This window comes from Sphaeramia orbicularis, chromosome 6 (genome assembly GCF_902148855.1).
Source record: "Sphaeramia orbicularis chromosome 6, fSphaOr1.1, whole genome shotgun sequence".
Lineage (NCBI taxonomy): Eukaryota > Metazoa > Chordata > Actinopteri > Kurtiformes > Apogonidae > Sphaeramia > Sphaeramia orbicularis.
Window position 1 is genome coordinate 4468524 of NC_043962.1, and position 11994 is coordinate 4480517.

The following is an 11994-nucleotide window of genomic DNA, read 5'->3' on the forward strand; positions in this document are numbered from 1 at the left end:
CGAGCCTCCGTCACTGAACTCCAACCACCGGACGTCTGTTCCTCGGTGTAAATGTACCGGGGCCGTCGGTGTGTAAACGGTGTTAACGGAGACTAGAGGCGGTGTTTGTGTTTTAGAGCCCGTCCTGGTCCGCGGACATGGCGGACGCGGATGAAATCGCCCGCCTTGTGTTACCGGCGCTTCGCGGAGCTGCCCCGCAGAGGGAAGCCGGAGCCGGGCAGAGAGTGGACCCTGATGGCCGCGGTGGTCCAGCTGACCCGGGGACAGGACTCCGGCCGAGGTCTGACCCCCACCACCGGACAGCAACAAATACACAGAAAAAAACTCCATTCACTTTAATATAGAACATGTACTGAAGACTTATTTAACTATAAAGTAAAATAATAACAACAGCTGCTCACTGTTTACATACCCTTCAGTCAGTGACACTTTTAATATGTGACAGTATTTCTACTTTTAATAAGTATTGTTTGACTTTTATAGGAAATGACAAACTGTGGCCATAGTGGAACACAAAAATATAGAAAATAGGACATAAACTTATCAGACATAATATCCTGACTTTGACAAGTGGTTTTAATGTTGATTATCTCATCTCATTTATGACAGCAGAACATTAAATAAAAAAGAGCAAAAAATTAAACAGACTGCTAAATAACCAAGAAATAAATATGACAAATAAGAAAGAATACAATAGTCAACAAAATGGACAAAAGTTAATGAAAACATACCAAAATATACCACAAAATGGGGGGGGGGGAAGATAAAATAAGAACATAATTGTCACAAAATGGACAAAAATGAATAAAAAAAATATTGAAAACTGACCAAAACCCACAACACATATTCTAAATAAATTGAAATAGTATGAAGTCAACTAAATAAATAAAGAATTAACTAAATATCCAGTTAAATGAGTGTTATTAAGGTTGATTATTTCATCTTATCTATGACAACATAACATTAAAGATTAAAAATAAATAAAACCTGATTAAAATAATCAGCAAATAAAGATAACGAATAAGAAAGAATACAAGTTAACAAAATGAACAAAAAAAATACTGAAAACTGTCCAAAATATTCAACACAATTCAAAATAAGAATGTGATTGTCAACAAAATGGACAAGAGTGAATAAAATAAACAAAATATCCAATTAAATGAGTGATATTAATGTTGATTATTTCACCTCATCTATGGCAGCAAGACGTTAAAAATACTAAAATAAACATAAACTGACTAAAATAACCAACAAATAAATATCACAAATAAGAAAAAATCTAGTAGTCAACAAAATGGACAAAAATTAACAACAAAAAATTTATGAAAACTGACAAAAATGTATAACAAAATGAAAAATATGACTGGGAATAAAATGAGCAAAAACTGACAAAAATAATTAAAATTATTGTAAATGAGAATCAGTTCTCAGCTAACTTACCTGGTTAAATATAGGTTAAATACAATAAATAAAGCTACAAATAAATATAATGAATAAGAAAGTGTTCAGTTCTCAATAATCAACACAATAACCAAAATAAGTGCTATTATATTTGATTCTCTCATTTTTGGGACCTGTTGGTGGCTATACTAGGCACCAAGTGAACATATAGACATTATATTGTCAATATTCTATTTATTTTTCTTAGGAAATTTCAGGTTCATGTTTTTTACATTTTTTAAAGGATAGTTTGTAAATGTAAACATTTTAATAATGTAAAATCAAAAAAACAAGGCTGGAGTGCTGCGTGGGTATCGTTGGTCTTCTTTCCTTGCTTCTGGTGCTCATGAGTGTTGGGATCCAAATACTAGTTGTTTGTAAAAACTGAGGCCCTCAGAGTAGGGCTGAAATTAAAAAGCCTTTATTAAAGCATGGCCAAACAAATAAAAACTATAGCTGACGCGTTGCGGCCTATGGGCCTTCATCAGGGCTGATATATACTCTGAAAGCTACGCAGTACCCAGGCCTGAATGGTGAACTGGACTTCTCCCCTTTTCTCTGACTTAAGTGGGGTCCAGCCTACTTGGCTTACTTGTGCCCTCCCTCGGTTTCCTGATTTAAAAAAAAACCCTTATTGTCTATCTGTTTATTTCTGATGGTTTATTTAATGTGAAGACTTACAGTGCTTGAAATGTCTTATTGTTGTTTGCTTATATACTATGTATTGCTCTGTTTTTTGTCTGTTTCAGTTATTAATTCTTTAATCTTTCTTCATGTGACCTCTCCCTATATACAGGAGGATCCATATGGGCGGCCTTCTTATATCAGCCCTGATGAAGGCCCATAGGCCGCAACACGTCGGCTATAGTTTTTATTTGTTTGGCCATGCTTAATAAAGGCTTTTTAATTTCAGCCCCCACTCTGAGTGCCTCAGTTTTTACAAACAACTAATTTTAATAATGTAATTTTACTTTTAACTCTGAAACATGGAGAGGTTGTAGTTGTCATTATTTGTAGGTTATTCTGTTATTATTTTATTAGTCTGACCAATTTATGATCATATTGGTCTGAATGTGAAACCTGAACTAAAATGAGTCAGACATTTATGATATAGAGCACAAAAAAAACCCAAAGTAAGGTCTAAAATGTATAAATGGAACAAGAATATGAATAAATGTTAATGTAAAAATGCTTTAATGTGATCATGGCATTTCCATTTTGTGGATTTTGTTCTACAGTTGAAAAGGAGGTGGTTTCTCTCGGAACTGGAACCAAATGCATCGGGCGATCTGCGATGAGTCCCACCGGTGTGTAGTTTTCACCCACACACATTAAAATGAACAGTTTGGTCTGAGCAAATATTTTCTTGCACTTTAATCCTTATGTCCTCCTCAAATTTACTCCCCTCTGGTTACCTTTGTGGCACAAACGCACCAAAAAACTCCTATAAAATCATCATAGATCAATATTTTTTCATTTCATACATCAGCCTACAATGAGAAAATGGTTGAAAATGGCGGAATACAGTAAAATGTCAAATATCACTAGGTTTCTTCTAAATAAAATGTTGACATTAGAGAATGTACGTTTATATAGTGTAACGGCAGTGAGATTAAGAAATGTGGTTTTAATGGAAGTGGAATGGGGCTTTTTGGTCTGAGGGTTGTTAAAGAAATTATGAAAAAAAGCAAAAAAAAATAAAATAAAAAATTGATGTTTCAGGAATTTATGGTAGTTTTTTGTACTCATGCATTTTTGGCACAAAGGTAACCAAAGGGTGTAAAATGCATCATGGGAGTATAAAACATGTAAGAGTGAAAGATGCTGGATTTCAAAAGTATAACTAAAAAGAAAAATTCTTGCCAATGCAACATGATCATCAAATTTAAAAAAAAAAAAGAGAAAAATGTACAAAAATACACAAGGAGGGAATAAGGGTTATTCTGTTGCTGCCAGTGAATTTGTCTGTTGTTGGATCAATAAAATCTAATCTAATCTAATGTAATCTAATCTATTAAGCTAACAGTGGTGGTGTTTGTGCTGTTCTATCTGTACAGGTGATGTACTCAACGACAGCCACGCTGAAGTCATGGCCAGGAGGGGATGTGTCAGGTGAGTATTCTGTTCATGTGTAGATACAACTGGGTTAAACTCCGTCTGCAGTAACTGAGTCCAGGTTTGTCGTTGTCGTCGTCACAGGTACCTGATCCAGGAGCTGCATCGGGTCGTCAGCGGCTCCACCAGCTCAGTGTTCGATCAGATGGATGAGAATGGGAGGTGGAGGCTGAAACCAGGCGTTTCCTTCGTCTTCTTCACCAGTCACACCCCCTGTAAGTCCAGTCTGCTCATAATAATACAAACCCTAATGTTTGAACACATGGAAAATAGTTACAAGTTTATTTCAATAATCTCATAAACTTTCATTATGAACATTTACAGTTGTTTTTCATAATAAATATGATAAACCATTCAAGTCCATTTATTTTTTTTTGCTATAACCCACTGTTTTATGCGTTTATTGCATATAATAATGATAATTAATGGACAGATATTTAAAGTTAAGTTCTTCCTGAAAAACAAAGATGCAAAAAATTTGGCAAAAAGGAGGTTTTATGACACTTTTATTGCAAAAACAATATAAATAACTCTAGGCCTGTTTTAATGGTCGTCCTTATAGGGTTATCAGGGTGGTTTTGTAAATAAAAATAATCCACTGGTGTCGGTGAGGTCCAGTAGAACAGTAAAGGGTCCTGAACGCTGAGTCTGTGTTTGTCTACTTCAGGTGGGGATGCTTCCATCATCCCCATGATGGAGATCCAGACTCAGCCCTGCCCCCCTGTCCCAAACCTGAAGAGGAGGGTCCAGGAGCCTGACAGGGGCCCAAACACCAAACGGCCCCATCTGGAGGTCCAGGACCCTCATCTGGAGGATGGAGGAGCCTCAGTAGATCCACCTCACAGTGAAGATCCTTCACAGAATCCACCTCTAAAACCAGAACTAGAACCAGGTGTGGACATCCACAGAACAGGGGCCAAGTGTGTCCCGGGGGGGCCCCGCTGACCCCCTGCACCCCGGGTCTGGGTACCACAGTACAGGGGTTCTGAGGGTTAAGCCTGGCCGAGGAGAGCCCACCATGTCCCTGTCCTGCAGCGATAAACTGGCCCGCTGGGGGGTTCTGGGCTTCCAGGGCGCTCTGCTGGCCCACTACCTCCAGGGGGCACTGTACTTCAGCACCGTGGTGGTGGGGAAGTGTCCGTACAGCCCCGAGGTGATGCACAGAGCGCTGGTCCAAAGGTGAGACCGGGTCAGGGTCAGAGACGTGGACTAGAACTGAACCGATGAGTCCAGAATTACACAGTTTAGGACATGAATGTTTGTGTTTCTGACATATTTTTAATCTAATGTCAGTTATTCTTACAGGTCTATTCAACACCACTGACACTTTTACACCCTCTGATGTAAAATCAACATAGAGTAATATCTTTGAATGTTTTTTTTTCTGCATAAATCTCTTAAACCATTTCAGCTCTACTCAAAAGTAAAATTTTTTCACATATTTAATGTAGATTTTGATCAGGCTAATCACAGTTAAAGCTTATAATGTTGTTTCAGCACCAAAAACATGTTTTAATATTTAACCCTTAGTGACCCCTATTGTTCATTTTTGTCATTTTTATTCCTTGTTTTGCTCATTATTATGTCTATGTTACAGTTTATGACACTAATTTATATCAGAATGTGTTTTTTTTTTTTACATTTTTTTAATCTAATGTCAGTTATTCTTACAGGTCTATTCAACACTGCTGACACATTTACAGCCTCTGATGTAAAATCAACATATATCAATATTTTTTATGTTTCTTTTTCTGCACAAATCTCTTAAACTATTTCAACTCGACTCAAAACTAAAATTTTTTCCACATATATTGGAACTTCCTCTTGTCCTCAGATGCTCCCATGTATCTGGTCTCCCTGTCGGGTTTTCAGTGAGTCCACCGGTGCTGGTCCAGTCCAGTTTGGAGTTCCCCTTTAACCAGGCCCAGACAGAGCTACAACACCAGGCCGGACAGGGACGGATATCCCCGTGTGGAGCAGGTACAGTTGATGATCAATCAAATTTTATTTATATAGCGCCACATCATAAAAATTATCTCAGGACACTTAAACCTTCAGAACTGGTCTAAACCAGACTCTGCTTGTGATTTTCCACTGAATGAGCCCGTTTGTATTTAGAGATGACTGTTGCTTATTCCTTTAAATTCATTTGCTGTTATTTTCTAATAAGAAACACAATAATCTCTCAGATTTTGAAACAGAAAACATGAAGCATGACCAGAGAACACACATTTATGGATGTTTTCAGGTCAGCAAAACAGTCTAATCAGTAATGAAGGGTTAGGGAAAACAAACAAAAGAACTTGTTTGTTTTCAGAATTAGGAATTCATTTAAAGGTCCAGAAACTCATTGAAAAGACACCTCATCTTATACCTACAAGGAAAATGGTTTGGATTTTACTGAGACTGTTTTGACATGGAAATACTGATAGAAAATAGATGAAAGTTCAATAAAATGATTTGTGGAAAGCCTCTAATCTACCCTTTAAACATGTATAAAGCCTCAGTCACACAAGTAATTAAAAGTAATTGTATGAGACATTATTATGACAATTTCACTGCTTTTATTTCTGAAAAAAAATAAAAATAAATAAAAGGATTCTGGATTTGAATGGATTCTGGTGATGTTTAGGCTCCATGTCCAGTTTCCTTTCATGATTGTGAGACATGGTGTATTCTGATTTTGGTCTTTAATGAATGAAATGTGTTTCCAAACAAAACAAAAGTTGAGTCAAATAAAAAAAGGAGTCCCATTCAGTTTGTAAATGTAAAGTAAATGAACTGAAACAAACCTTCTGATGTGGTAAACGTGTTGATTGTTGCAGCCATCAGCTGGTGTAATGTGACTGAGCAGCCACTAGATGTCACTGCCAACGGCTACAAACATGGAGTCACCAAGAAGGTCCTGGGTACAGCCAAGGCCAGGTACTGACAGCACACACACACCATGAGTTCACTGTGATTCAGAGTCAAATACACTTTAAACCAGGGGTCAGAGGTCACATACAGACCAATGGGATCTCAAGTGGACCAGACTAGTAAAATAAAATAGAATAAAAATAGAACAATAGCATATTAATAATGTCAACTCCAAACTTTTCTTTATGTTTTACAGTAAAAATAAAAAAGTAAAATTACATTATTAGGTTATTCACATTTTTTGTGAAAGGATAGTTTGTAAATATAAATTTCATCATGTAACTTTCTTTTTTTTTTTTTTTTTTTTAAATTTGTAGGTCTTATTATTTATGGTTTATTCTGTTATTATTTCACTGGTCTTTCTCACTTTAGATCATCTTGGTCTGAATGTGGAACCTGAACTAAAAGGATTGTTAATTTCTTCAGTGTAATTTTATCATTTGATGCATTCCTCCCAGGGGCTGGATTGGACCCTTTGGTGGGGCGGTTTAGGCCCGTGGGCCGTATGTTTGACAGCCGTGTATTAAACTGTAGTCAGTAGTCATTTTTCCATTGACCCTCAAATTACTCCCTCCCTCAAATATAACTTACGCATGAAAATTTACCAAATGGAAACGACAATTTCGCCAAAAATCTTGTTTTTCGATTGAAAGTTTTTGCACTGGCAAGAGGTGGTTTTGTGGGTGTAGTGCAAATGCAGTATCACGCAAAACTGCCTTTTTCTGCAACTAGAGTCACGTGAATGAAAATATACAGATGTTGATGGACGTTACAACAAGCGAAGAAGAAGAGTTTTAAAAGAAACATGGTGCGGTATGTGTGGATACACCAGGAAACCCAATCATTTTTTAATTTAGTACAGGATAGAGGGGTAATATATAATAATAATGAATATATCTGTAAATCAACACCATATTTACGTTTGTCACCATGTTTATGGAATGACTTCTCATGTCATCTCGCCATAATAAATAAATAAATCATTGCATTTATGATTTAATGGAAAAAACGACATTACCCACTTCTGTTTTTTCGACATTTAGTAATTATCGGTAAAGTTTTGCACACATGTCCAGCGGAAAAGCGATTATTGATGGTTTGTGTCTGTGTTTGTGTTTTTCTGCAGGTCTGTTCTGTGTAAACTGGAGCTGTTTCATTCCTTCCTGTCTCTTGTATCTGCCACTACGTCCTCAGCTCTTCCCTCCTCCCTCAGGTACAAACAAAAGCCTCTTTCATGCTCTCGCTGCAGTTTTCTGCAAAACTAGGGATGATCTGCAAACCCCGGGCTGGATTTCATCAGCTTGTCCTGTTTGGTAACTCTGGTCCAATCAGCAGCTGAAGTCAATAGAATTAGTGCCGTATCACATTAATGGCTCTTTATTAAATGTGTAGATCAGGGACGTCAAAATCATTGTACTTCAGGTTCCACATTCAGACTAATATGATCTCAATTAGACCAGACCAGTAAAATAATAACAGAATCACCTATAAATAAAGACAACTACAAACCTTTTTCTGTATTTTCGAGTGAAAAAACTAAAATTACACTGTCATACTTACTCTGTCTTCAGATGTTTCCCTCTAAGACAGGGGTGTCAAACATATGGCTCGTGGACCAAAACCGGCCTATCAAAGGGTCCTGTCAGGCCCATGGGATGAATTTGTGAAATGCAAAAATTACACTGAAAATATTGAGTAAGGATGTAAAAATCATTTTTGTTCAGGTTCCACATTCAAACCAATATGATCTAAAGTGGGTCAGACCAGTAAATTTATAACAGAATCACCTATAATTAATGACAACTACATTTTTTTCTGTGTATTTTAGTGCAAAAAGTCAAATAACATGAAAATATTTACATTTTACAAACGATCCTTTCACAAATAATACGAATAACAAACAAATATGAACAACTTCAATTGTCTTAAAAAAAGTGAGTCAGAGATATCAATATACAGTCACGGAAAAAATTATTAGACCACTCCTTGTTTTCTTCAGTTTCATGGTCATTTTAATGCCTGGTACAACTTTGGACAAATATAATGATGACAACAAAATTAGCTCATAGTAGTTTAATTTCAGAGCTGATATCTATCCATTTAACATGTTTTCTTGATAAAAACCAAAATCACTTCAGTTCTTCCATCAATATCTATGGCATTGTACTGACAAAAACAGTGCTTTTAGGCATTCTCTGTTTTCTTTTCTGTCTGTTTTAGTCACATGATACACACAGAAGTTAGTACTGGATTGCTTAACCATTGTTTTTGATGACTTTTGATGGTCTAATAATTTTTTCCGTGACTGAAAGAAGTCATATATGGACTTTGATTGAATTAGTTTAGTTCTCCTCCAGCGAAAGTCCCACCCACTTCTATTGGAAGAGTGATCACCTGCATCCAGACCACAGGACTCTACTGTACTCTAATTCAACTGGGGCTTGATTCAGATAGAACATGACACAGACATACAGGGACCAGACAACTGGGTCTTCCTGCTGGTGGCGCTGTGGTCATGTGGACGTACATGGCGGTCGTCTCTGTGCTTGTCTTTGTGTCTTGACATTCTAAGCTCAGATTTCAGCCGTTGTGTTGATGTGTGCATGTGGCTGATCCCTGTTTACATGCCTGGTGTGTGTGTGTGTGTTCTGGGATTCCCTTCAGGAGCTGAACAGTGGAGCTTCTGTTCATCAGCTCCTCCAGCAGATAACCTGATCCCATCTCATTCCACCCTCACACATGGAGCAGCACACATTAAAACACACAATGACAGTATGTTCTACAACTGTGGAGGCATGTTTAGTCAGGCTGAAGGAACCGTTGTTTCACTGCAGCCTCACAATCAGGTGGAACGTGTTATTTAATAATCATATCCACATTGGACGTTGTTTCTTAACCCTTAAAGACCCAAACAGCCACCAGTGACCAAAGGCATCCACTGATATAAACTGTTTAGTACCTTCTGAACCACTAATCCTGTAGGAAAGTAGTAAAATCAACCTAAAACCACACCTTCCTTCCATACAAACAGTTGTTTTTTGCAGTCTTTTGTTTGTTTTAAAACATGAAAAGATGACAAACTGCATTTTACACCAATTATTTACATGGATATGATTTTGTAAAATGCTGTTATGTTAATGGTTCAAAAACAACCTGGCCAATAATGTAATAACATTTTTGAATCATTAACATAAGAACATTTTACATAATAGTATCCATGTAAATAATTGGTGTAAAATGCGGTTTGTCATCTTTTCATGGTTATATATTTTGCTAAAAAAAAATCACTTTTTCTTGTGATTTACATGTAATTGAGTTTGCAGTAAAGTCATATTCTGAATAAATCTCTGTAGAATAGTGGTTTAGTGGCTTTAACAGATTCTGTCAATATAAAATCACACCGTCCTTCCATATAAAAAGTTGTTTTGTGCATTCTTTTGTTTGTTTTAGGGGAAAAAAACGTATTTATTGATATTATGTTGTGTAAAAGCAAATGTACCAAACTATAGATGTAACAGCATTGTTGTTCGTTTAACCCTCGAAGGCCTAAACATCCACTGGAGACCAAAAGCATCTACTGATGTAACTGTTTAATACTACGAAAATTACGTGCTATTATTTTTTTTTAAATGTCTCTTTATTCTCTCACAGGTCCATTTTGTGTTTCACAAAAATGGCCACTGTTGAAAAATCATTTGCAATTTACTTGTGTTTAAATGTTCAGGTTCTGCATGTAATGCTAGTGGACACGATGGGTTACATACAAAACCTGGAATGAGACTGAGATTCATGAAAAACCCGCATGTCTGGATTAGAAAAACCACCAGGATCATCAAATTTAACAGTGTCTTTATTTATAGTCTATATAAGACCATTTACAGCCATGTTTTCAGATCTAATCCACTGACACATAGGGAGTTTTTATGTCCCAATTTTGGTCCTATTTTTGGCCCCAGTATTTTATTAAAAATTCATTAATTTTGGGGATGGCTCAGAGCAAGAGTCTAATTTTTTTTTTTTTTTTTTGCATTTATCTGAAGTCACCATTTGGTACATACAGTACTGGGGGGAAATATATTTAAATTTTTCTTTTATTATTGGGTCTAAAAAAGCTGCAAAAATGTCAGATACCAAAATGAACCCAGTTTCATAGAAGCACCCACATATGTCCATTTATACAATAGATTTATAAATTATTTTGTCACCAGTTTTACAATAAAACTTTTGCCAAAGCTTAGATTCTTCACAATATTGTTCTGAAGTTTATTTTATACTATTCCTGAACACCATAACAGGATAATATTGTAATAAATCTCTTTTGAAAGGTTAACTGTTGAGAAAAAATGACTTGGTAGTTGCCACAAAAAGTTCTTGGTTTATAAAGAAGAAGGTATCGTTAACATTTAGCAGTCAGGATGGTAACTTTACTTCTTTCTTGCATCATGTGTTTGTGTTTGTTGGTGGTTGTGTGCAGGAGGCCGGGGCTGTCGACCTACTGGGACTATAAACAGGCGTCCCAGTCCTACCAACAGGCCTGGAACCAGCTGCAGCACCAGGCCTTCCCCCTGTGGCCACGCAGCGACAGGAACCTCCTCCAGTTCCGCTGAGTCTAGACGCCGTCCACACTGGAACACTTTAAACACAGGTTAACAGAACCGCTGGGACCTGGGTCACGAAGAGGGTTCAACCGGACCAGAATCTGTCACTTTAACTGGTGATGATGGGACCGGGTCGTCAAAGGGGATTCAAAACCAGACTGTGTTAGAGGTTTTCTGCACTTCTTTAAAACATCTGAAAACCATAACTACTTCTAAACATTTTACATTTTGTATTTCACAGGCGTTAAAGTCAGTTTTCTGGTCATCTTCCGTCTCTTTTAAATGTTTTTTGGGGAAAATAATGTAATTTTTGTTCATATTGTAACAAAACTTACATGGAAGGAATAAATACTCAAACTGTGTGACGTCGACATTAAACGTGTGGGAAAAAATAATCAAATGTAACTTGAGTAAATGTTTTTATTCCTGGGATTCCCATGTCATTGGTTTTCTTGTTGCAGTATAGACTTGTAAATCATTAAAAAGTCTTAACCCTTTTTAGACAATTGTGTCTCCGGTGGCACAGTTTTACATACACGTCATTCAAATGAATAACTCCTGAACCGTTTACACTAATGACAAAATTCAAACAGAATCTTTTAGCTGAGATTGGGTTCTTTCTATTGGTCTAGAACACATTTGGGTAGAGGTCTGCATTGGCTGACGGGGAGGGTGGGAAGTGGACGGAGTGTAGAGCAGCAGAGTGCAGTCGGCGAGAGAGAGATGAAAGATTTTTATTACTTTTAGCAGCATTTTAGTGAGGTTTTAGTGGAGAATTCTTTTAAATAATTATATATAATAGTGATAGTGGTGTTTTGGAGTGTTCTAGTGTGTTTTGCCATGTTTTTGTCAAGTTTCCTTGTTTTATTCTGTATATATCTGATTTGTATAGATCATTGACAGTTATATTTTAGCTGTAAAT

General features: G+C 36.7%; 1 protein-coding gene across 1 annotated transcript; it reads left to right on the forward strand.

Annotated features, from left to right (window-relative positions):
- On the forward strand, positions 1 to 11659 carry LOC115421453 (tRNA-specific adenosine deaminase 1-like). The gene is given in 11 exon segments (XM_030137350.1): positions 1 to 164; positions 166 to 280; positions 2679 to 2747; positions 3498 to 3552; positions 3640 to 3770; positions 4223 to 4485; positions 4487 to 4734; positions 5390 to 5535; positions 6381 to 6480; positions 7601 to 7687; positions 10949 to 11659. Coding segments are annotated over 11 exon segments (1374 nt in total). The 5' UTR covers positions 1 to 137; the 3' UTR covers positions 11082 to 11659.
- Positions 11660 to 11994: the final 335 nt, after the last annotated feature.